Genomic DNA, 27798 nt, shown 5'->3' with positions numbered 1-27798 from the left:
TTAGTGTTGAATGACAAAATGACTAATAGTTCTTGATTCGACAATTAAACAAAAAAAAAACATCATCATGGAGGAGAATGAACTGTACAATGCTACAATTCCATGTTTCTCTGGAATTGAACCAGCTTTTTGGAATTATTCCGATCATGTCATCCTCGATGATCTTAAGATGGATAGTAGTTTTATATATTTACTTTGCTCATTAGTATCTGCTATTTCTTGGATTATTTATATAGCCTATTATAATAGCAGAGTTATTGGTTATATATTAACAAAATTATTAAATAGATTTGTTATTAGGGATGGATATGTTAAAGTAGGTAAGTGTTGGTAACATGAATATTTGTTTTGTATTGATATATTTTTATCATAATTGATTAATTAATTGTAATATTTCTTTATATTTAGGGTCTTTTACTCTAAGTGCACTAAGTGGAAAAATAATGTTTAGAGATATAGTTTATATCACAACAGATTATAGTATCAGAGTTCAGGATGGGTGGCTTATATTTAGGTGGTGGAGGAGTTACGTTCCCAAAGATGTATCTGAAGGTATTCTGTATAATGAATGCAATTATGTAATTGTATTTATTCTGTTATAATATATAAACATTTATTATTCTTTTATAATATATAAATATTATTATCTATTAGTTGTTTATATATTATAATATTTACATTTTTTCATTTAGAATTTGTATTAAGAAATTTATAACAATGAAAATATTTCTTTTTAGATCTTTCACATTCCGACACTCGACTTTCAGTCATGTTAAATGGCTTTGAATTACATGTTTACAATCGCTGTCAACTATATGCACAACTAGAAAAAGCATTTGGCCTTACACCTCAAATATTTTCTGACGAAGATCATACTATTAATATCAATGAACGTGATGTAGAATCATTTAATAATACTGCTCGTGAAAATCGTCAACAAATAAATGCAATGGATGTATCACGTCATGTTGATAACATTAGGAAAAAAGAAGCTCATGTTATAGCTCGAACTTGGAGAGATTTAATACCTGTTATTAAATTAGACGTATGCACGGTTAGTTTATAGATTATTTTTCAGTAAGTTATACACTTTTTCTAGGTTTAAAACATTTTGTTACTTTAGGGAAGACTGGTGTTTGGTAATCGATTAGTACCAACAACACTGTCAATAACTGTGGAAGAAGCGCATTTTGTGTATTCTACAAAACCAGCAGCATCCCGACATGATCATTTCATGCATTTTACAAAATGTAAAGCCGAAAATTTCAAAGTCATTTTAGCACCTAGTCCAAAATATACAGGAATGGTAGATGATCCACCTAGATACATGGGTGAAGGATTTGTTGTATTAAGCTCAAATAATATGGAAGTTTACTACTATATGGATGAACCTGGATTTGTTCCTGAACATCCAGAAATGATTCAATTGGTAAATGGAGACATGGTAGAAGCTATGCCACCAATTTGGGGTATTGATGTTAAATGTGGAAAGGGTACTGATTTTAGTTATGGACCTTGGGCAGACAGACAAAGAGAACATTTATTTAAATTCTTTTTTCCTAATGATTATCAACCATTAAAAGTTACAAAAACACCTGTGTCTGGAGAAAAAAGACAAGTTCAATCATTTGATATTAGATTATCAACATTAAATGAAGCAACAGTTGACATTCTCTTCAGTAAGAATAGAGAAACAAATGCTGTTCATATTAATGTAGGACCTGGATCTTATCTGGAAATTACTATGCCTTGGATAGTTTTACAAGATGGATATACTACAAAGATAACGGGTCAACTGTTACATTTAGAAGCAACTACAAGTTTACAGTATCGAAGTTTAGTTGAAAGTGAAACATTAGAATTTGGTATAAAATGTCATTATCCAATAAGGTGGAATGATCATCAAGAGTGGACATTAAATTTAACTGGATGTAAAGCCACTGCTAACTTAGTTTATTCGCACAAAGAGTTTTTTCAAGATATGATTAATGATTGGGCCAGTAAAGCCAGACCTGATATTTTACATTTTGTACCTTATACGTGGAAATTTAATTTATTATTAAAAGAATTTGAATTGATTACATTATGTAACGAATATAATTGGATTGATTGTTCATCACAGAATCAAGAAAATGCGCACATTGCTTTTTGTGGGGAATTCTTTGAGCTGTCATTTGATCTCCCATTTGTGGACTACTTACCTGTTACAATACCTTTATGTTTTTGGATTCAAGGTGAAAGTGTTGATCTTTCCTTTTATTTACCAGAAGTCAATACAAGTCGTACAATTTTATTAGCTTTGAATAAAAATGCAAAAATTATGACACGTGATGGCTCACACATTTATTTATCAGAATTAAATAAAAATAAAAAATGGAGAAACGTTTGTCAGAAGGGTGCAGGCTGGGTTGACTGTTGGTCCGTGCCAATTGTGGCATTAAGTATTAATTATACATATCATCCATGCCCACCTCTAGGACCTACCCCACAAGCAAATATAACAACTCCAGAGAAAGAAGAAATTCTTTTATCTCCAATGAGAATTCCTCGATGTAGAAAATCGCCTGGTCTTCAATGGACTAGAAACGGTAGTCAAAAATTTGATCCACAATCTATAGCTCCTGATAAAGTTAGTTTAGATCTTGAAATAGGTCCATCTATATTGATTGTGTATGGATCACTCTTGAAAAATTTTATACATTTAAAAGAAAACTTATTTGGTGATTATCAAACTTTTACTGATATGCAACAAAGTCGAACAAATCCTACATCTGTAAGTACAGAAAGAAGCAAAGACAAAGATGTGCAAAATAGCAGTATTGAATCTGTAGAAGATGAAGATGCAAAATCAAAGTCATTTGATCCAAGAGATTATCGACCATTGGAAGTAACAGTTGGAATTACTATGCATGATATACAAGCTCATATAGTGAAAAATTGTGGCGAGAATGATCCACCTTGTCCAGTTATACTTCTTGAACGGTTTGGATTTGAAATGAATAAACGGTATAAAGAAACAGAACTTCAGTTGCTTCTCTCACCTGCAATTGCATTACTTACTGATAATGTTGTTCGCTCAAACAAGGAACGTCATTTAACTCAAGGACATTTAATGTTGAGTGCATTGCAAGTAAGAGGACATGCAATGTTCAGTAATGAAGGAAGAAGTTTAGATCAAGAAACTTTGGAGTATGCATGGTTAATTGAAATACAATTAGGAAAATTAACTGGGAAAATGAGTTCCCCTCAAATGCATCACCTTATTACATCTCTAGAAACATTTTTATTAATGGTAAAAAATAATGAAAACAGTTTACGTCCTCCTGATCTACCACATCATTGTCATCATGGTATCCCTCCTTTACAATGTCCTGATAGTGACATTGATAAACATTACAGGTACACAATAATTTCTTAGATTTATACATTTTTGTAAAACATGCAGACACTTATTATATTGTTACAGATGTCCTAGTTCTGAAGATATAAAATATAGAATGACAAGAATAGCAATAGATGCAGTTGATTTATATTTTCAAGAAGTAGGAACTACTGTACACGTTTGGATATCTCCAATTCGTATTTCAACATGTAATCTTCATGGTCAACAAGTCAAATCTGGTGCAACTGGTGTGTTACCTAGGATATTAATACGACAGTTTGTATCAGTGGCTGATCATTTTGCAAACACAAGTAATACCAATACAACTGGTAGTGGAAGATCACATAATAATGCAAGCAGTCGTATGTCAGGTATAATAATAATGTGCAATTTTGAAAACATACAGTTCTTAAAACTAACTTATATAATTTTATTGATTTATAATTTATTTCAGGCGATGGATCTGATATTTGGTTAGAAGTAGGATCTGTAGCTTTAGGCCCAGTCATTTTGGAAGCTGCAATTTCACTTCCAACTCCTGAACACAATTTACACTTGGTACAAAATAAATATTTAAAATTACACGATGAAGCCACAAAACGTTTATGGTTTTTGTGGCCTCAAGAAAGTGGTATAAAGCCAACAAAGTGTGGTTGCATAGGTGGCTGTGCATTTTTTGGAAATAATCGAAATGGGCCAAGATTTTTTAAACCAAGTTTCCTTGATTTTCAAGATGGTATTAATGTTGCTGCATATAGGTATATTGTGTATAATATTTATATATGAATTTATATTTAATAAGAAATATAATTATATAATTTTTTAATTTTTTTATTTTAGAATTAACGAGTCTGGAAAAGAAAAAGGATTTGGTCAGTCTATTTTACATGATGGGCAACTGGTATTTCATACCTCGCCTTATAACTTGCAAGATGTATCTTTACAAGACCACCCAGTTATAGGATTAAAGTTGACCACCACGCAGGATGGATCGCATACTTCGAAAAAGGGTGTCGAACGTCCAAGGTCTGTGACAGATCATAATAAAGATTCCGGTTTTGAAGAAAATAGTAGTACAAAATTAATTGCTGCATCAGCAAGTCCATTCGCATGCAGTGGGGAAAGGAAACTGTTGGGCAGAAGATTTTCTTATACATCAATGCGGTAATCTTCGGAATAGCTTAGAACTGGCTTATTAATAATTTAAATTATTTTTTAAATACTGCATGGTTGCATAAATATGCTTAAATTTATAATATACTCATAAATACAGTTTAAACTATAAAAATTCCAAGAAAAATTGATAACAATAATAAAATGTGAAAACTGCATATCATTTACACTGCTATTCATCAATGTGATTTTATAATGTATCCTAAGTTTCAGTAGGTCCTGTCTTCACGAAAATTTTCTATTTCTTGCAAGCTTTCCATACCTTTTGAATGTAAAAAATAATTTTTAATTTCCAAATATTCATTTTTACAATGCCATGTGCAATGACATAAAATTTAATGAATTCTAGTGAAGATATGTGACAAGTCCATTATTTTGCAGAATTAGATAATTTTTCACATTTGTTATATTAGGGAACTTCATTTTTGTATTTTTTGTTACAGTGGAAACAGTGTAAAAGATGTTCCATACTCTCGATTAGTTGATGCGAGTCCTGTTGCACAGTTGCCGCAAAAATTGGATTCAGATTCAAAATTACATACAGAGCGCAGTAAATCCATTTTAAGTGTTCCTGAAATTGAAAGTGCTCCAAAAAGTAGCGTGTCTGATTCTAAATTAGCAGTGGATTATTTCAATGCATCAGATGTAGAACCATTTGAATCAAATAGTCCACAATCATTACCAATTGTATCTACAGAAACGAATTTTTCTGACTCAATGCAAACAAGTACGAAAACTGTAGATGGTATTAACATTTCTGATTCTCGTCATTCATTATATATAAAATCAGAGTCTGATGAAAGGTTAAAGAAAGAGGTAGGATCAATGTGTGATTTAATTCTTTGTCAACTATCTTCCAATATATTCTTTTATATTAAATTATTTCTACATTTACAGGTTCAACGAACAATATCTATGTCTTCGGAAAACCATTCAGAGGCCTTTTACTCTGCTGACGAAGACACAAGTCATGGATTAAGTGGAAGTCGTACCTCTAGCTTACGTCAATCTATCGTCGGATCTGGTTCGGTATTGACTCGCAATGATAGCATGAAAAAGAAATTTTCATCGGACTTATCTATTGTAGAAAGTTCAGCGAATGTAAATGTTCCTGTGTCTGAGAAAGCACATACTTTAGAGAGAGCCAAACCACAAACAATAAACACGAAACGAAGTCCCAGAGTAAATAGAAACACTAGTTTTCAAAACGACGCTGAGTCGAACGAAAATGGTGGATTACGAGATTCGTCTGATAGTCATTCCGTTTCTTCTACAAGTTTTATATCTGCTGTATCTTCACAAGAAGATGTTACCCTTGTAAATTTGCACATGCAAGTAAATAAACCGATTGTTGATTCTCCATTACTGATGTCAAGTTATGTTAGTCATTTAACTCAGGTAACATCAAACACATGTATATTGCATATTTAAATATTTTGATAAATACAACGTGCATAATTAATCTCAGGTACGTTGCTCAAATTGGAGCCAATCATCAATACCAGCTGGAGGTGGTGCATTTACTACGCCTCTTTTTCAACGTAGTGAAGATGGAAGATTAGTTTACGTTGGTGGAAGATATGTGCCGAAATTTGAAACTGTGACTGAGGGATTTACATCACTAAAAATGATCACTCGATCCGATGGCTCGCCTGTGGCTAGTTCATCTAATAAAACACCTACACATCCATATCTGTGGGATAGTACAACTTTAAATCAAATGGAAGGTAAAATTTGTGATAATTATTTTGATATTATTATCAAACAAATGTTATTATATTATAATTTATACACAAATAAAAAATTATACTATTATACTTAGGAGAAGAAGACCATACAACCCATAATGAGGAAGAATTATTAACAGTGCAGCATGAAAGTGGATCACGTACAACGATTATTGTAAAATTTAAAGGAGATGTAGATATTATGTTAAGTCCCATGGTGTTGGAATCTTTGCAACGTTTTATTGATGCTATCATACCAACATTAGCCACCTTACATCCATTAACGATTCTAAATCATCTTCATCATGAATGTATTGGAAAAGTCGAAGATGCTAATATTTTAAAACAGGATCAGAGTTTATCATATTGGGGTCAAGTGCAAACTAGTTCAAAACGATCAACTGCTGAAAGAAATATTAAAAATGGTCAAGGTGACGACAAACGTTAGTTGTTAAATACATTTCCTTTGTACTTGAAGTATACACATATCGTTAACATTAATTTTTTTATATCAGGTAAAATCGCATTACAAACAAATGTCTATGAAGAAAGTATTATGACTCAAATACAAGGCAGTATTATTTTACCAAAGGTAATTAATAATTTATAATATATAATTTTCTAGTTTATGTAGTAATATTTTGTATATAATTTTCTATAATTTATTATTTATTTTTAGATGAACATAACTTTATTACAAGCTTCTGTCGTGGAAGAAATCATATCCTTTTCTGCACTTGAGAACATTCGCGATTTAACGTGTGTGTCATTATTTGCTATTTGTTTTGACGATGTAACAGCAAGGTTTTATATTGGAAAACAAGCCCGAGAAGTAGTTCAAACATTTCATAAACCAGTTGTATTACCAAATCAGAAAAAAGTTAACAAAATTAGTAAGGCATTCTTACCTGGTCATCAAACAGCCGCTGTAGTTGCTGACATTGGAAGTGGAGAGACAGTCTACATAGAAACTTCGGAAAAACAACAAGAAGAAATTGTAGTCACGTTAAATATAGGTAAATATACATTATTCTGAATATTAATATAGCAATCTTAATGTATCACAATGAACTAACTTAAACATTTGATGTAACAGGCAAAGCTCATTCACAGTTGCGTAGACTTAGAAATGAATCGTCAATTTTAAAAGATGCTGTTATAACGGCCATCCCCGCTCATTATTCAAGAGTGTTATTTACGTGTACCAGAATAACTTCTCCGCTAAAATGTGTTGATTATTATCTGCATCAATTTACAGATGACAAAGAGAAAACTGTACGTTTTTTATTCTTTTTAATTTATATCGAATTGTGTAAATTATTCTTAATTTATTATAAATATATTTATTACAGAAACAAACTGGTCCTCCACAAGCAACAGAGGAATTTACTCTAGGAAGTGGAGAAGATAGATTGGGTTTTATAATGTTTGAATGCGGATTAGAAGGTATCAAACTTAAAGTGGTAAAAAGATCTCAGTTTGAAAAAGGAGAGAACGGAAGTGACAGTAAAAAAATCGATGCTGAATTATTTTATACAGACAGTGTAAAGAGTCAAGAGGAATTAGACAATACAACTGGTACATAAAACTCGTAATTAGATGATTAACGATAATTTACGTATTATGTGTATTCTATATATCATATTATTACAAACTATTTTATTTATCATATTAAAGCTCCTACTGTGACTGCAGCTGAACCAGAAACAACATCAACGAATTTACCTAACGGAGCACAAATAAATACCAGTGCTACATGTGCCAGTCTCGCTTCAAAAGCAGGAAATGGAAATACCGTTTCTTGTATCATAGAATTAAAAACAGTATGGTTTAATTTTGCAGCACCACCGCGTACTCCAATAACACGGAAAATTGATTATACTCGATTAGATTGGAATTTATTGAGTACGGCATCACCTGCTATAAATGCTTGGATGAATCCTAGTAATAAATTCGCAATGCGAATCGTGCATATGTTCAGAACTATGTACAGGAGATCGACTGCTATTGTTGCTTGTCTTATGGCAGAAGCATTAGATGTGCAGGCAATTCATATGCCTGCTAAGGTATTTAATATGTATTTTTTTTACGTAACAAAAAAATTACTTCTTGAAAAATTATCAGCATTATTATTATATATTTTAGAGTCGTTATGGAAGATTAACTCCATTAGCAAAAACACTACAAGAAGATCCATCATGTCAATTATGTACAATTTTACAAAATTATGTTTTATTAAATGATCTAACAAATATTGAAGTTAACTTAAAAGAATCTGATTTACCATTGTTATCAACACTTCGCCAGGTAAGTTGTATTGTAAGCATGATAAGAATAAGATTTTTTATTTTCCAAACCAAATTCATCTATGCATTTACGTTTATGACCTTATTATTAGGGTGTTATAGTATTGAGCAGGCAATGGAAAAATGTTCTCTACACTCCATTGTTGTTGGAACATAATTATAAAACAAAACACGTGAAACCATTGAACGTCACATTTGCTGTTTCAGATCCAGATGAGGTATGAACATATTATTGGACATATTTGGAATGGAGTTGTATTCAATTTCATGCAACATAATAACTAAATTCTTTAATACTTTGACCCTTATTAATTTTTTTCTGAAGTAATTATTAACATTACATCTTTTTCTTTAACACTTCATATTTTGGTTTGTAGTTATCTTATTTCTCTTGTATGTAAATAGTTTAAATAATATTTAAGTATCATAATTTCATTCTTTTAATAATATAACTTTGACATTAAAGAAGTTTTTTATTTCATTCAGAAGTTCATAATACATCTTATGGGGAATATAATGCGGTAGATAATTTTTTTTTCAGCAAATAAGCAAGGAAATGCAGAAGGATGAGTTCGATATAAAATGGAGTAAGAATTTTTAAAATATATGCACAGCAGTAGTCCTAACACAATATCTTCAAAAATTCTTTTCATAAGTAAAATTTATAAAAGCTTGAATTTATTTTTACACTAACGAATGCACAAGCTTTACCACGTGACTAAACATTAACTCTATTCTAACATAAAATAATACGCTAGTGCTATTATGCATACATGTCTTTGTTAATAAAAAAAGTTACCTACTCATGCCACTGACACATGTACTTTGTGACTAAAATATATTTATTCTACTTTGTATATAATACAAAGTTTTAATTTACACTTTATTTTGATATAAATTGTAATTGGTGAAGGTTTTCTAATGCTTGTGCATATTTCGTATAACTGAAAATATGAATATTATACGTACACATTTTGTTATAATCTTAAGACTTCCTGTGAAATTCAAAACTTCTGAAACCAAAATCTTCCCAAAATGATTTATCTATTTACTAATTAATCGTTTACTTTATCGCATTTGATTAAAATTTAGAAAACATCGATTTTTACTTTGTTTATTGCTGGTAATGATATATAAAGCATTTTATCTTTCATTGCTAAAGATATGGAATAAATATTTCGGGTTTAACTTATTCGTCCACAGGAAAATTTGCTGACAGATGGTGAAGGTAGTGCAGGAGAAGTTGATGATCAGGAAGTCACAGATGAATGTGCTATGTTAATTCATACGGACCACATGCATAAGCATACACATGTCAAGAGTGGACAAGAAAAAACTACAGGTACTATAAGTTGAACTCAACAAAAATATTAATTATATGACCCATGATACAGCAGATTGAAAAAATACATTGTTTAATATTCCTATACCACTGATACAATTTTATTGGATTATCCAATGTTTTATGAAACTTTAACTTAATACACCTGCAGCTTTCTAGCATCTGCTTTAAATTGTAATTTTAATAACTGCTTCATGTCCTACTCTGCATTTTTGTCTAGGCACATTATAGCATGTGCCTTTAGAATTAGTGAGTATAAAGTATTTATGCATTAGCATCAATATTTTATTACAAATTCTCTATTATGCTACATAAACACTTCATTTGCTTCTACTAGTATTCCCAGATTTTGTTCTTTGACTTCCAATAATAGTAAAATCTTAGACTTGTATGTAGAGTTTTTTAAGTTGAGAAACTTTCAGAAAGGATTTTATAAACTCATAATATATTTTATCTAAAAACTCTTTAAGAGGTTGAAGTAACTATTAAAAGAATTTGATGCATAACTCTGCATATAAGTCTTTACAGTAATTAAATTTTAAACCTACATTTGGGCAACTATTTGTAGAAATTAAATTAACAGCTACATTTTGTAAATAACATTATACTAAACGTCATTGAAACTGTAATATGCTTTCTTCAAATACAATTTGATAATATAATCTTGGGCTTTTTGAACAAAACATATGGCTTGATATGGAATGACCAGGTATTTGTGGTGATGGTTTGACGGTTCCTGTAAGTTCTCCTCGGGGGAAAGACACAACCCCTATAGCAACACCGGTTCCAGGCCCGGATTCATTAACCTCCCCCTCTCCACCAGTAGTTCATCCAAAGAAAGGAAAATCACTACAACCCACGCAAGTGCCTGCTAGTACACGAGCAAGTATTGTTTTCCCATTGCTTGCAAGTGGCGGATTATTCAATCAAACTCGGGAACCAAATAACATAAGTAAGTGCGAGATAATCAAACTTCATAGACTATATATTGGCAGTCTATACATTGGTGTAATATGAATTTTCTCACTCAGTTAAATTGAATCAAAGAAAACTTGATTCAATTTATGTTACAGTGAAAATAGTAAAATATAGTAAAGTTAGGATAAGTGATATATAAAAAAAGAAAGTATCAATTGTTATTTGTGTTAATAACTTGAATACTCTAGTGTACAGACTGTTTTAACTATATTGACTATACAATACTATTAGGTTTGTCTGCAGTTTGCATTGCTTCGCACTTCAATTACAACACTACATATATTTGTATGTGTTGGTTCCTTTCTTCTTCATACTTGTATTGGCTTATTATTTCACCATAGCACTCATTAGACATCTGTTTCATATTTGTTTCCCTTTATATGCAATTTTATGTTTCTATTTTTCTAACCATTGTTTTGTATTTTACTTTTTCAATTAATATTATAATCTCTTATTAAAATAAAGTTCATGTAAATACAAATGGAGTTTTACGGTAGGTTACGGCACGCTACGAGAAGAAAAGACACCGCAAATTCATATTTCTCATTCTCATCAACTTGGTTCAAATCCAAGTATTTATTCTGGAGTTGGACATGGTAGTCAACATAGTACTGGAAGCTTGGATCAAGTGACATCTCCAACAAGTCATCATTCCAATAAACCTTTAAATACAGGTGAAGATTTGTACAGTTGGATGGCTAAACAACAAGAATTTATTAAGGACAATGACAAAAGCAATTTAAAAGGAAATTGGGTAAGCAATTGCAATTTTAAACAAGAATCAGATCAAAATATACATTACATTGTGGTCACTATTATTATTCCTTTTACCTCAGGTCTTTCGCGCAGAGCAAAAATCTTTAAAGGTATTTGAAATGTGTTTTAGAATTTGATATGCTACTTTATGCAATTACTGTTTCACACCTTGTGTGTTATGATATATTTGTTTATTTTAGTGCACCTTTGAATGTAGTGAATCTATGTATTTTTCAGGATTCCAAAATTAATACAATGACAACAGATGATACAGAAGACTCTGATGTTCACAGTGGCACTCTTCTTTATCCAATGAAAGATTCACTCAGACTGTTAGATGCACATTTAATTTTTGAGCCACTTCTGTCTTCCTTATCTGTTATGCCGCAACAAATGTTATCAGCCATTGGTTCAGGAAATGTGAACAATGTGTCTTCCTTAGATTCGTTAGGGTCAAACTTATCTTTGGTAGGAAGTATGGAGACTATGCGTATTGATATAGTTGTTAGTGAATTTGGGAAGTTAACAGATAAGAAAAAAGGTATAAAGAAAAATGTTTAGTAAGAAATCTAATGAACAGCATTACACCCATAAATTAATACAAATTTTAATAAACATGTTAGGTAATAAATACCAAACGAAGAAAGGAAACAACAAATTCCATTTGGATATACCACCAGAAACTCCTGCATTTTTATGTGAAAAAATTGGTATTGATATAGAAGTGAAAAAAATGGCTGATATGACAGTAGATGATATGATTCAAAAGCAAACTGTTTTGTACATATCTCGGGGCCAATTAAAGAAGCATACAAGTACAGTTGTGAATTTTAGTCTAAATATACGATACATTAGCCAACAAGTAAATATGCCTCTTCTCAGATTATTACATCAGATTAGTAATATGTATCAGAATGTTAAAGAAACGCAAATGGAACTAAAAGAACAGCAACCAGAAAGTAAACGAAACAATAACTTAATTGTCAATGACACGACAGCAAAAAATGGATCATCATCAAGTAAATACTATATATTGTGTTCTTTTTTTAAACTTTAGCATAAATTTAATACTTTTACATTTGATTAACAGCATCCGATTTACAAGAACAACTTCTGCTAGGCGGTAAAAAAATGGATGTTCCTTTACTTCATAGTAATTTTGAACCTAATATATCCAAAGTCACATCACCTGGAACAAGCATTCGATCTCGCCCACAAAGTTTTGCTCAGAAATTACGCAGCACTGGAAAAAGTGTGAAAGGATATATTAACCTGAGTGAGGGAGTCATAACTCCTAACTTTGGAGCAAGTCCTAATGGATCTGGTTTAGATAAATTTGTCGTAATTCCTGATAAACGTAAAGATACACCACATCCGACGCCACGGTGCTGGAAAACAATCTATTATTTGTTGGATCTTTATGCTACACGACCAGAGACTAAAACTATTACGCATCGTTTTTCTATACCTGCGGACGCGTCGGAGCACTATAAAAGTGGTCGAAAGTATGAATTATTAAACGAAACGAAAGATGCAGATATTGAAAAAGGATTAAACGCTGAAAATAGCTCGACACCGGTGCCGCTTCCACGAGAATTAAGTTAGTACAAACGCGATATTTACTATGGAATTAAATTAAAAAAAGATATATTTAAAATTAAAATTACACTTTAATAACACTCTATTACAGGTATTGTCACAGGGCGAACAAGATTAATTATTTTTGGTGTTGCCCGAATACATAGGACTAGATTGTTAGCTACTCTAAGTGGATTAAAACTTGAGGCAGAAATAACAAGTCTTCATGCCAGTTTAACGTGCCGTAAAAAATCAAGACCTGCGAGCTTGGAATGTAGCTTAACTGGACAAATCGGTAGAACTATGATTGTTTTACTAGAAGGCGTAGCGCCTAGCCAACAAACCGTCGTACGAGTAACCGTAGGAAAATCGCAGGCTTTGTATTCTAGTATTAGTAGACGTCAAAAGGATAAGAATAGTGGTTTGTTAACTGTCGGCGCTGTAAATATAGATATCCCTCAACACCCGGTAGCTTTACATGGTATGATGACCAGAGGCAGTAAACAATTATCATCAACCTTACAAGTATGACAAAAATTGAATTGAGTACAGTATTATTTATATTTATGTGTAGTGATTACATTGGTTATGATTTCGAATAACAATTTTTATATAGGAACTTAGGGTAACAAGGACGTCCTCAAGAATGTCCAGAGGTCAGCAGCAGGATGAAGTAGATGTAGCTGTACCTGGTAGTCCACATCATTATGCACCTGCGCCATCAGTTGATCTAGAAAAGCCACAAGTTGTATCTAGTCTGTTGGAACCTATTGTTATGCAGTTTAATATAATACTTCAAAGTTTGAGTATAACAGCAGCTCTGTTACCATCTTTACAAGCACAATACAAAATGGATCAAGTCACTAGTTCTGGTATAACTGGTAGTAAAGCTAAATTTACAATAGACCTACCTCATCACACTCTGAGTTTTACGACGAAACTTCAAGTGACAGAAGCAAATTTACCTTCAGAAGCTAGTATTGAACTTCCAAAAGTTCATGTATCTGCAGAGTATATTCAAGATGGTAGCAGTAATATGAATGACAGTAAATTAGCTGGTGAGTAGGAAATAATTCTTTATATTATAATTATAAAAATATGTATTTTACAATATGAATGTGATCAATTGAACATTTTACAATTCATAGATGGTGTTGTATTGAGGCAAGGCAGTTATCTAAGTGCTACTGCTGATATTGGTGTCTTTGAACACTCTTTAACTACAGATCTTTTGAACCATTTAGTATTTGTGCAAAAAGTATTTATGAAGGAAGTAAATGAAGTTGTACAGAAAGTTTATGGTGGGGAGAAACCTGTTCCTTTATGGTTAGAGGATGAAGAACCCAATAATACAGCTGTAAAGAGAATATTATTCTCATTAATTATTCGCATTGAGGTATGATATTTTCATGTCATTACTATTTAGTAAACCGTATTTTCTACGATTTTAAACGTTTTTCACTCAATGAGCAGAGAATACAATTGACTGCAACAACACCAACGAATTCGGCAGTACGATTAGAAACTGGTGCTGTCGAGCTCCAGTTATCTAATAGAGTGCAAAACGTTTTTGGTGCTACTCAACCAAATCCATATATGAAATTATTTGGAAAGGCACAAGTTGATATTAATTTAAGTCTTGGTCAGTTATTGAAGAACGTCTTATTTGAAGAGGCGGAACCGGAGTTCCAGCAATTTGCCTTTTTCAATACTAGAGTTGGATTACGTAATGCCTTTCAAGAAGAGATGGCACAAGGCGAAGATAAAGAAGTTGTGTTAATTACGTTAAAACGTCCCCTAATATATGTTCAACCGGTGGCCATTGATAAAGCTATACTTGTGTGGTTAAATTATAAAAATGCTTATGAATATTGGAATGAGAAAAGAGCTAATTTGAATAAAGAGGTTTTAACGGCTACACAGCAAGTGTTTGAAAAAGTTCCGTTTGGCCAGATAACAAGTCAGCTTAGTGCTCCTCACCTGGGAACATTATTTTTGCAACTGACTGTGGATGATATGGGTATTTGTTTACCCCTTAATCCTTTACCACCTACTTGGGGCATGAATAGAGGACTGTATGATGGCGAATCAAGGGATGCTGTGGTAGTGACTTTAGAAAATACAAGCATATCTGCATGTAACAGTGGTAGTTTAGTTAGTAAAGGAAGGTATGATGTTATTGTTAAATTTATTTTTAACTTAGTGAGTTTTACAATCGAACTAAAAATACTGAAATTATATTATGCAGATTTATGGGTTTGTGCTTAAGATTTGCTGAAGATTTTGAAACTTCTTTGGATGATTGGAAACCAGATGTGACTGATAGTAGTATAATGAACTTGTGTATAGTGTCTGAAGGCACTTATGAAGTTTGTAGCAGAACAATTGCACAAAAACAAGACAAATCTGGTAATAAAAATATAATTACATAATCATAATAATCTTTTCTACTGCATAAATAATTTATTATAATTATTTTCAGATAATGCTAAGTGGATTTTAAACGTACAGTGGCAAATGGAAGGTGTTGATATTCACTTAGATGTCAGTGTGGGACAACAATTATCTGCACTTGGACACACACTAACCATGTTAACTGGTTCTGAGGAAGACGACATTCATGTGCCTGCAGATTATGATAGCGACGACGCGGATCAGCCAGATAATAGTACTAGCCAGGTTAAGAAAAAAGTATGGTTTAATTATATTTATTTTATCCTATAATACTTTTTCGGTCCTTTGGTTTGGTAATGTATTACAAAGTAGATATTAGTTTTCAAGATAGTTATAAACTAAAATTTCTTTATTTTTCAATGTCCTTAACCTTCTTTATGTTAGTTAACACACATAATAGTCCATGTATTATTCGCTAATCGATGTCTGTTTGCAGGAGAGTATATTAATGAAGAAGTCAAAGAATTGGACAGATAGTCTACCAGCATTTGTTTTTGATCCCACGCTCGACGCGAAAAAGAGATCAAAATTAATTGAAAAAGAAATGAACGAACAAGCAAAGATCATAAATGATCTACGATCATTAGGTGCTTCTCATGGTACCATAGAACAAGAAATGAAACGTTTGCATGAGTTAGAAGCTATGGTATTTAAAGATTTTAGAAGGTATATATGCAGTAAATTTTAATAGATTGCAGTGAAACAAAACATCGTTATTTATATTTTTATATAAATTATGCAGAGATATGATTCAGAAATTAAGAAGACAGTCAGTCAAAGCATCTGGAATAAAAGGTAAATTAGGGCTTGGTGGTAAACCAAATACGTACCGCTCACGTTCATTTATTGTACCATCACCAACACTTGAAAATCAACTTGAAAGTCCTGAAGATATGAATATGGAAGTTAATTCAGCTAATTCTGCTAGTTATGAAAGTAGTCCTAGAAGTGGTCCAAGCCGGTATGACATATCTATTTCAATAGGGAATATTTATTTATAGATATTATTTTTAATAGTGAATATTAATTTATAGATCTGCTTCCCTTCGTGTAAGAGCACATAGTGGGCCACGCGTTACTTTTAGTGACACACGTACAATAGGCAGGTACGTTCCTTTGCGTAATTTTAGCATTTTTATTATAGTTGAGTAAAATTATTTTATTATGTAGGCAATCGTCATTACCAAGTGCTGGATCAGAATTAAGTTTACCGGGAAGAGAGCTTGAATGGCCAGAAACTATTGAAATAGAAGGAGAACGAGTTGAGTTAAGGAAAAAAAACAGGGACATTAGTTGCACCTCAAGTTATGATAGCATGGAAGGAAAGTACGTACAAGAATAAAACATGAAATTTATCGTTACTCATTTATGTTCTCAAAATACGTATATTTGATTTTTATTATTGTATCTTAACATTTACAGTGCCCCATTACTTGATTCGTTTGGGAAAGAGCAATCATCATTGACTTCATCACCATATGTAACACCTCAAAAAGCTCAAGAACCTAATATAGACTTTGAACTCGACGTAACAGTCCTAATTAATAGTGGTAAATGTGTACTCCACACAAAGGATCCAGGGAAAGATGATGAAATTAAAATGTACGTGTATATTATGTGACTAAATTTACAATTGTACATAATTTATGTAATTAAGATGATGAATACTTTTTTTACAGTATGAGTAGAATGAAGAAAGAGCGATCATGCTCGGGAGGCACCTTCGAATTTCAACCAAGCAGTCCTAGTAGTAGTAGAAAACATTTAAGTAGTAAAGAAAAATCATCAACTACGAGTACGTCTCGATTACGATATTTGCAACATGCAAACGTACCCTTAGTGGACTTAACAATTTTTCATATTCCTGGCTTAGATGTGAAGGTAAAATCATTTTATTACAAAAATGCACGCTGCGATATTCTAGTAATGACAATATTACTTTTGATATTATTTTCGTAACAATATTTCTTAGGTACATTATGAATCTAAAACGCTTCCTGAAGAATCTATGTCTCCTCGTGTATCATCTGATAATAGTTTGCTTAATCCTTCTTCGACAACATCACTTAAGAAGTGTAGCACCAAAAAGGCCAGTTTGTTTGCTTGGATGACACTTCAAAGTATACCAGAAGAAACTATAATAAGTCCACATATTCTTGAATTTTTGGAGCAAACATTAGAGCCAATACCAAGTAAAACCAGTTTTCATAGTACTGTACAAACGAACGCAGTGTTTCCATTAGAAAACATGGAGAGCACATCTTGGGCTGCTACTGCAGCAAGTAGTAGCAATTACGTTTATGCAAGTTTCCCAGTTGATGTGATAGTATATTTTCATATGCAACCTTCTACATTCAGGTAAGTCTTATAAATTTTATCGATATGTTTATAAATATTAATTGTTATGAGAATTGTTCGTTATTCTAGGTTTTCCTGTTTACCGGTTTCTCGTGTAGAATGTATGCTTCAATTGCCGTCCCTTGATATAGTGTTTTCGTCCAAACGAGCGGAAGAAGAGCTCATAGAATTTCGAGAGTACAAATCTCCAGGCATACAGTCCACGGGAAAAGAAGCAAGTTCAGCGATTGGTGGATTATCTGTCACTGGATGTCTCGCCGATTTTTCTGTTTATATTTTCCATCCATATGGCGGAGGAAAGAAAACAGGTTTGAAAGAAGCACAGTGGTCGCCTTTATCGGATAGTGAGAGAAAAGATTCTTTAAGTATCAACGTTGAGTTTGTAAAATTTCATATGTCAAGAAGTCGCAAAATAAATTTCCAAAGTGAACAGTCGAAGAAGATGTCGGATACTAGTCGTGCAGTTATACGCTTCTCTAGTGAGTATAATTATTAAAATACGTTGAAATAGTAGTTTAACGTACTAACGATATCGGAAGGGTTTCTTAAATAATAAAATATTTTTATATAATCTTACAGCAATTGTTGATATCGGATCTGCATCGTTTAAATATGATATGCGAAGATTAAGTGAAATTTTGGCTTTTCCGAAAGCATGGTACAGACGTAGTATAGTGCGTCGTTTATTTCTGGGAGATTTAAGTTCAGGTACTGCATATTCTGAAGGTGATGGTAGTCCTTCCTTAAATCAAGAAGAAGCAGTTATGGGCAGTTCTTTATTAAAACATTACGATCGACATGCTACCGATGGGCTGTCAAAAAGTGCTCCAGAACGAAGTCCAACATTGAACAGAGACAAACTAAGATTAAGTTTAGAGAGTGATATACCTAGACATGCACGACTGAAAGGTATGCCGTAAAACATAATTTTCTTCAATTGCAGTTTCAAATATCATTTTAACCATATTATTTTTTTTTTATATTAGATATTGGCAGAGGATGGAGTTTTACTTCTGATAAACAAACATCTTCAGAAGTTAAATTAAGGGAGGCAGCATGGGAAACATTAGTATTATTTGCTATAAATTTTACTCGTTTAAATGTTCATATGAACATGAGTAATGTGATGGGCAATGTTACATGGATGGCAAAGGATTTTAGATCTGATGGAAGGCTATCCATAGGTAGTACTGGACATAAAAATTTGTACATAAGTGTTGGATTGGGAGGTTCCAGTTTAGACGCAAAGGGTGGTATTGTCGGTGGTACCATAGAATTAAGTAAAATTGATACATACAGTAAGTTATTAATGATAATAATTAAAAAATTGATAATTTGATTCAACTTAGATACATAATGTATGTAAATTTTTGTAGTCCATATTCGAGAAGAACCTGGAATAGAACCTGATCACACTCTGGGTTTGAAGTTATTTGCATTAGAATTGCGATTAGATTATATGGGTACTAGTGTGTTAATGTCTAGAGTGTCTTCATTGGATGTAACACTAAAAGATGAATGGAAAATTAATCGAAGTAATAGCGGAGATGCTTTTATGCCAACAAGAAGGTTACATTTATACATATTTCCTATTTTTCAGACTTCCATTGGTCGAATTATTAACTATTTGATTAAATATTAATATAGGCCAGCAATAATTTTCATGCATGGTGACTTAGGATGGGATCAATTGCAAGTTATGATTAGTAAATCAACAACAGCTGATTTATTAAAAATGTACTATAAATTGGATGAATTTTCCAATCAACAATTTAAAAGTAGCAAACGAGTATTTAGTTCTTTACAACCGAAACATCAAAGGGTAAACAATAGTAGCTTTAAAAGGAGGCAACTGAAACATAGATCTACCTGTGAAGGTAAATTTGAATACACGTGTCTTTGGTATGAAGTACAAATAATTGAAACGAAGTGTATATATATTGAAAATTACATACCGCAGGCCCATGCAACTTAAATCAAACTACGATATCGGATGCTCGTCATCATAGGCATTGGCAAGGAGTGTTAGCCCAAGTAGCAGGTCTTCAATTAGGAAGTTTAAGATTCTCTTTACCATCAACGGGGACTGTACTCGGTGGGACAATGGAGCTTCATGGGTGCAACATTAGTTTAGCATGTTTCCACGGGATTAATTTTAAGAGCAAAAGTTGGGCACTATTTTCGTTAAAGGAACCGTGTATTAGTTTTGCTACAGAAGCTCAGGAGATTCCAAGTGTTGAATGTAAGAAATATTGAACACAATTTTTACACGTAAGATTCTAATTTTATTCAAAATTACGTAACAATTACATATTTTGTAGCACCAAATACGTGTGACGTCCATGTCGTGCAAACTTTGACCATCAGTTTAGGTCAACAACAAGAACAACACGCAAGGCATCATTCTATGGCTACTGTCTGTAGATTAAGTCGCAGTTTACTATTTCCACCACAATTTAAATCCTTACAAGAATGGTTTCATTATGCATTTGCTAGTAGTGAAATCGATGGTACGTAAAATGCGTGCGTGCGTGCGTGTACATGGTAACATTATTTTAATTTTTTTTTTATAATCTTCGAATTTTAAAAATTGTTCTTAAATTAAAATTTTATAATGTTTAGTTTAACGCGTTGATAAATTTTTTAAATTTATAGCTGTGGATCGGTTTCCATGCGTTGAAAGGGAACGAACAGACAGTACATCTGATAGTGGCAATATGACTCGTGGAAGAAGTACATCTACAACTTCTGGAAAGTTACAAGAACATTCTCATGCAAGGGAAGTTATATTTGCACTACCGTCGTTGCAATTACATTTAAAAACTGAACACCTTCAAACCGCCAAAACTCCTGATGTCATTGGTAAATAATATTTTTTGTATTAGCGTTCTATTTTAATGGATAGATATGAACTTAAATGTGCTTCTTTTACATACGTGTTCGTTTGATAATACACAATTGTCAATGGAGCATTCAATACAACTACACATAACAAAACCTTTTATATATTCATTTCTTTTTATGCAATGCGTACACAAGTGTAAAAGACTCAATTTTATTAAGTAGAAGCTGTCTCTTTCTGAATTCTGTGTTGCAACTATTTTCTTCCTATATTTTTAGGAGTGCCTAAGCATATTTTATATAGTAAGTACAGTGTGAAAGTTGATTTATTTGAAGTCTGGTAAGAAATACTTGGTTTATACTCTTGAATTATAATTTGTAGAGTATACTACATAGGTTTTTAAGTGCTTTATAATGTGTATAGTGTACATTTTATTTCTATTGCTTATTGCATAACAATTTGCTTTACATGAGACATTCAGTAAATGCTTAAAAGGTACTGAAAATTATTAACTATTTATGATTAGTAAATTTTCATGGTTGTACTTTTATTTATTGTGCATGTTTTGTAGACAAAGAGGAGAATTAATTTTATACTCAAACTGAATATTATATTTGATAATTATTTGTACAAGACTAATGGAATAGTATGAAAATGCTTTATAAGCAATGCTAGTATAACTATAATCTGCTAATACATTTTTTCACTGTAAAAGTATCAAAATATGATATAAAAAATCATTGAAGTCATATTCATATAGGTATAGAATTCGTTAGATATAAAATTTGTCATATTTTACCATTTATGTTCCTCTATATAATGATAATTAATTAGTGTAATTCTAGAAGAAAAATTAAAAAAAAAATTTTTTGCCCTAAACGTATTGACTCGTATTTATAATACAATGCTACATTTAGTACCAGGTGAAATATTTTATAGAATCTATTATACAGGCAGTGTTTGTTTCACAGGTGAAAAACCTTTAGTCGAATGTAGTTTTATAACAGAATTTGAGGACCATATCTTTGTTACGGTGGATGCAGAAGCCTTTTTCTTTCTGCACGATTTGATTACATCGTATGTAAAGGAAGAAGTGGTGAGCTCAATTTACACGTTTTTATAAGAATCAAGTACCTAGAAGAATTATATTATTAATCGTAATCTTGTTTAATTTATAATGCAGGATATGGGCGCACATAATTCGGATTCCCATGGAAGGAGAAGCGGAGCTGCGTCCACGGCCAGTACTTCAGCTGCTATATCGACTATTTCCGAAGACGAAAAGAAACGAAAACAATTTGATCCATCAGAAATGTTTATAAAAGACTGGCGATCATACAGATGTAAAACGTGGCACCTAGAACCGACCGTAAGGTAATAACAGACTTCCCATGACTATTCTCATCTTATAAAATTTCGCTTTAACATGGTAAAAATATGGTTTATGATACAAAAAACCTTCTTAATATAGTGTAGTATATATTTAGGACTAATATGAACGGTAACACAATACAAACTTGAGCTACTCGTAAAACACTTACTGTTCTCATTTTTAAACATCGCACTAATTAATCTTTATTGTTCGTATTGAAGATTACTCTCGTGGGCTGGTAAAAGCATCGAACCATACGGTATAGATTACATCTTACAAAAGCTAGGATTTTCTCATGCTCGTACAACAATACCAAAATGGATTCAGCGAGGTTTCATGGATCCCCTGGACAAACTATTGGCCATTCTTATGTTGAGAATGGTTTCAGCTGTTCGTGAAGAATCACCGGAAGAACAGAAAGAGCATAAACGAGAAAAATAACTCGAAAACGAACATTAAAGTCATTTAAACCTTGGCTTGTTGAAACAAAATAGACTTAAAGGTGAAACCGTACAATAATCGTCCAATATAATAAAGTCCTCTCAACAGGTTGGTAAGCAACAATAACAATACACTATACACTGCTTCTTTACATTGCGTAAAGTGAATGTTGGTTAACGAATTTGCCAACAAGGGGGAGAAACCAAAGTGATCATTATAATAGATTGTTCTCAGTGTAAGCATCGAAGAACTCGTAATAACAAAACTGATCATTTGAACGCATACGTTTCGAAGGACATTTGTATGAAGTGTAATTAGGAAAGTGCAACCTGTTATCAAGCAATTGTACATTAAAATATAGATGAAGGTTTATAATCATCGATATTCCGTTCGAACGTGTTAGATATTGCACAGAACGCCATGGGCACATCAACGAGCGTTAGAATATATAAAAATATGTAATGATAACGGCGTTCAATGACGCTTTTGTTATATTTTCATAAGGTAATATCAAGAATTTTAGTTCGAAAGCGAAAATTCGTCTCACTGTCGTTCACGATTGCAAACGAAATATTATCGTAATCGGCAACACAATTTCGTGTACGATACATTTAAATAGTTCAGGACTGGTGTAGCATCCGATAACGAGTTTTCAGCTTTAGAATTTTATAAATTACGTTTATGTACAGTTCTTAGCGTATTAAGAAGTTACGCGCCTAGATAAGGAAAAACCGAAATAATCGTACATGTTAAATATGAAATACACAGAAGCCGGGAAGCTTTTAGCTTGAAACTTTGCAGCTTTCTTAGCGCGTATTATATCTTCGAGGAGAATAATTGTCTTCGTATCAACTGCTCACGCGATTACGCTTACATTCTTAAGGATATTTCTTTTTAGTCATTTTCTCTCTCTCTCTCTCTCTCTCTTTTATGTTTTTAACGTATTCGGGCGAATGGGTTAAATGCTTCAAGTCAATCGACACCAGCCGCGACATTTTTGCTCATCTTTATTGAATATAATTTGCGCGGAATCCTACAATAGAATAATTTATTTTTTAAAAACGGCGAAGCAGGACACGATTCGATTCTACGATAATAATCGTTTTTGTGCATAATTAAATTATTGTAACGTAATGTGTAATATATTTTTCTGTATACATCGCGATTATTTCCGTGTAATTCGTGTAACATAATGTGTATCATATATATTCGCAAATTATGCACCTTCGAAGCAAACGAACGAAGCTGGTACATATTAGGCGTAAGTTGTTACATGTAGAATATATAGTTTCAATGTATACATATACTGTATTTTAAACGGAATGTAAAAATCGATTAAACGTAAAAGTAGAAGGATACAAGAAGCAAAATTGATGTATCGTTGTTCAAGCGATTTTTTTCATTCGAGAAACTCGTGTTAATTGTAAAACTAAGGCCCACCGATATAATCGTTAAAGTGCAGTCTCTTCGGTTCAGTCTTCCCGGGACATTACTTAATTTTAAGCGCGATTCGCGACAAATTGGTCGTTTCCCGATAACCCGATCGCGATTAATTTTAATCTCTTCTATCCGCAAAGAAGGAAAAGAAATACGAGTGGTGAAAAAAAAAAAGTAAACTGTGATGGGGACGATAGCTTCTCCGTAATCACGAGCAGCTAGTTGATTTTTTTTTTACATTAAGTTTGCTGTGTTTCTATCGTTTAAAACCGAGATTGAAACGTTTTCTTTTTACATCGCAGGTAGCAATTTCGGGCTTCTATTGTTCGTGACCGCTCTAACGTTGCAATAATGCGTATTTAAAATAGGAAGACGAGAAGTTACTTTTAATGTTGTAACGCCAAACATATATATATACATACATACATACATACATACATACATACATACATACATACATACATATACTGTGCGCGTATTATACAAAAATCGCATAGAATTCGCATCGTGACACACGTATATCTGTAACTTTGTATGCAAGTATCCGGCAACTAGACAATTATACAATTGGAAAGTACTTGATAAATTAAAGCGTAAAAGTTCAACGACTTCTCCAACGCGCGGTGCATGTACACCGATTGCAAATTTTCAAATCGTTCTGCTCGAGGAACGAATTTCTTTCTCAAATTTTGAAAAGAAGCGAATCTTTTCTCTCTTCGAAAAAAATCTCCTTCGAGCAATCGTGTACGGGTCGCTTTCCTTTAGTTACGAGCGTATAGAAAAACTATCGACGAATTTCGGTGTCGATGTCTCGTGTGCTCTCTGGAACGTTAAAAATTGTTTCGACATCACCACGACGTATTGACTTTTACTCTTCGATTTATCGAAACCGACTCGTTAGAATAATGAGACTCCCGATCGGGATCTGCGTTACGTGCACGTAAATTTGCTCACAATTACGATTTCTCCGCGCGCGACGACGCGTTCTTCTATTCAAAAGACTTGGTAGATCCAGCCAGTACAACGGTAGCGAGTTTTTTATATTGTAATTTTAGTATTATTTACCGAAGGAACACGGCGTACGAACACTTATTGTATAAACACTTTTTATTTATTTCTTTACTCGAATGACGAAATCTCGCTACGAGGCAAAGGAAACGGTGATCAGTATCGGATATATAATGCAATCGGATCAACAGTTAATTGTTCAGTGGATCTCAAACGCTTTCCGCTAATTAGCCGATTTAAGCTGAATATAGAAATATATACACACACGCGCGTGCGCGCGCACGCACACACACGTGTGCAACGACGACACATGTCCAAGGTAGAGAAAATATATATAGATAGTCATGTGCCTGATACACGCGCGTTTAGATATTTTCCCGCAACCAATTACGGTATGTAATAGGCTTGATTCGTTTGGACGTAAATTTCTTTTTACTGAATTATCAACTGTTGTTCTATTTTCTATGTACATTTGTTATCGATATATTTCAACAAACAAATAAAAACTTTTAAGGCATTCCCGTGTCGTTGATTTACGCTCACCCGTGGGAATCTATAGTTACCGGTGGACCGCGAGTTAATTACTTCGTTAATGGCACATCCGGTGTTTCTGTACGGACACCGGTGCCCAAACGTTGCTCGGTTTCGATTATCGGATCAGAACCGGTGGTTTCTGCCCGATACGTTTGTTGATAATTGCCAGATTAATCAGTTAATCAATTTACGTCGGTGCAGACCAGGAGTCAGAGTTCATCGCAAAGTTCGAAATGAAAGTATCGCTAAATTTGCGACAGACTCGTGAAAAGAATCTCGAAATGGAAAAAATTCTTCGGTCACATTAATTTCGGAAAATTAAAACGTATCATTGTACAAAAATTCGCGGGATTGAAAAGTTATCGGGCGTCTCGATTGAAAGTTTATAAACGTTTCGTAGAATTTTCGCTCCCGTTTTTTACCATTCCAAAGTTTACTATCAATTTGATCGATATCGACGATGAATATATTCACATCTGTATTTGTTTTTGTTTTTTTTTTCTTTACAACGCGACGAAAGTTACAATTTGATTTTTGATTTATGCCACGTTTGGCGGCGGTAATAAGATGTTTAAGGTAGGAGAGAACGGAAATATTAGGTGGACCGGAAAGTAATGTCGTTTCTGCGCATGTCACTATTTGATTGTCATTTGTCAGCTCATTGTGTACATTAAAGTCGTAGCAAAGACATTCTGAGGTTATAGTGACTTGTTTAGTTGTAAATAATTAAATTTAAAATTTTTCTTTACAATTTTGGGTGAAATGGCCAGCCAAATACCAGAAGAGGTACATATCCGGCATTGCATGCTTTTTGAGTTTCGCAAGGGTAGTAACGCAACAGTTGCTACCAAAAACATTTGCGATGTTTATCCAAATGCATTAGACGTTCGTAAATGCCAAAGGTGGTTTTCCAAGTTCAAATCCGGTAATTTTGATCTTTCCGACTCGTATCGATCAGGAAGACCAACAACGTTAGACAATGACGTGTTAAGTGCGGAAGTGGAAGCAAATCCGTGTCAGACAATCGAGGAATTGTCAAATAGTCTTAACCAACCTTGGTCGACCATCCAAGAACATTTGCAGCAGATTGGGAAAGTAAGCAGAGCAGGTGTTTGGGTCCCGCATAATCTGTCCGAAGAGAACAAGGCTAACCGATCCACCACATGCAACTTATTGCTTCAACGGCACAATACAGAAGCGTTTTTTGATCGTTTGATCACCGGAGATGAAAAGTGGGTTCTTTATGATAATCCAAAACGCAAAAGGCAGTGGCTCTCTCCAAATGAATCGCCACAAAGTACTGCTAAGCCAGGTTTACACCCCAAAAAGGCCCTTTTGTGTGTTTGGTGGAGTATTCGCGGCGTTGTTCATTTTGAAGTGCTGAAACCTGGACAGACTGTGAATGCAGACCTTTACTGTGAACAATTAGATCGTGTAAATAAATCTTTAATTGAAAAGTGGCCAGCGATTGTCAACAGAAAAGGCGTTATTCTGCAAGACGATAATGCAAGACCGCACTGCGCAAGACGAACCTTGGCAAAAATTAATGAATTGGGGTGGGAGGTACTGCCTCACCCACCATACTCGCCCGATGTTGCACCATCGGATTTCCATTTATTCCGATCGCTTCAACACTTTCTAAGTGTCAAAAGATTTGCAAATTTGGATGATATTCAAAATGCCATCTCTGTATATTTTGCTCAAAAACCAATTGATTTTTATCGATCCGGCATTGAAAATTTGCACACTAGATGGCAAAAGGTTGTTGATAATGAGGGTGATTATATCATTGATTAAAAATAAAAACTCGTTAAAAATTTATGTATTTGAATTTAATGTCGGGAAACGACATTACTTTCCGGTCCCCCTAATATAAGGAAGTGGGGATAAGCGTTTCATCCCGGGCCTGCTAGTGGACTCGTCAGTAAGGCATCCTAGCAGGCCCTGCCTTATACGCCGGGACATTGGAAGATCGGTAAGAGGTCGTATATATAGCGATCGGAGCAGGTACGGGAACTTGCGGGAAACGGTTGGTGGTGAGTTTCCCTCTGGTGGCAAGCGTGGGTAGTGCCGCCACACCACGTATACGTAAATACCATTGATTACGTGT

General features: G+C 33.3%; 1 protein-coding gene across 1 annotated transcript; it reads left to right on the top strand.

Annotated features, from left to right (window-relative positions):
- The first annotated feature begins 67 nt into the window (after window positions 1-67).
- On the top strand, window positions 68-25671 carry Tweek (transmembrane protein KIAA1109 homolog tweek). Its single transcript, XM_076307818.1, has 49 exons — window positions 68-320; window positions 409-552; window positions 738-1054; window positions 1124-3399; window positions 3467-3753; window positions 3837-4140; window positions 4223-4546; window positions 4999-5371; window positions 5453-5953; window positions 6024-6282; window positions 6378-6725; window positions 6798-6874; window positions 6962-7298; window positions 7379-7557; window positions 7635-7860; window positions 7960-8348; window positions 8428-8589; window positions 8681-8806; window positions 9792-9930; window positions 11406-11662; window positions 11745-11774; window positions 11902-12205; window positions 12288-12683; window positions 12755-13264; window positions 13355-13767; window positions 13859-14300; window positions 14391-14638; window positions 14716-15410; window positions 15491-15651; window positions 15725-15933; window positions 16133-16362; window positions 16439-16657; window positions 16731-16802; window positions 16867-17022; window positions 17119-17298; window positions 17376-17577; window positions 17669-18054; window positions 18124-18533; window positions 18634-18963; window positions 19041-19352; window positions 19431-19623; window positions 19702-19931; window positions 20015-20296; window positions 20376-20564; window positions 20710-20916; window positions 21175-21198; window positions 21868-21992; window positions 22080-22270; window positions 22490-25671. Exons 1-49 carry the CDS (start codon window positions 68-70, stop codon window positions 22707-22709), a joined length of 14844 nt encoding a protein of 4947 aa, XP_076163933.1. The 3' UTR covers window positions 22710-25671.
- The last annotated feature ends 2127 nt before the right edge of the window (window positions 25672-27798 follow it).

This window comes from Ptiloglossa arizonensis, chromosome 3 (assembly GCF_051014685.1).
Source record: "Ptiloglossa arizonensis isolate GNS036 chromosome 3, iyPtiAriz1_principal, whole genome shotgun sequence".
Classification (NCBI taxonomy): Eukaryota; Metazoa; Arthropoda; class Insecta; order Hymenoptera; family Colletidae; genus Ptiloglossa; species Ptiloglossa arizonensis.
This window is presented reverse-complemented; position numbering and strand designations above follow the sequence as displayed.

Excerpts from the sequence above, each read along its gene's own strand:
- Tweek (XM_076307818.1), top strand. The coding sequence starts at position 68 with ATGGAGGAGAATGAACTGTACAATGCTACAATTCCATGTTTCTCTGGA. Across the intron at positions 20,565-20,709 it reads TGCTAGTAGTGAAATCGATG|CTGTGGATCGGTTTCCATGC; the intron begins GTACGTAAAATG and ends TTAAATTTATAG. Across the intron at positions 22,271-22,489 it reads CACCTAGAACCGACCGTAAG|ATTACTCTCGTGGGCTGGTA; the intron begins GTAATAACAGAC and ends TTCGTATTGAAG.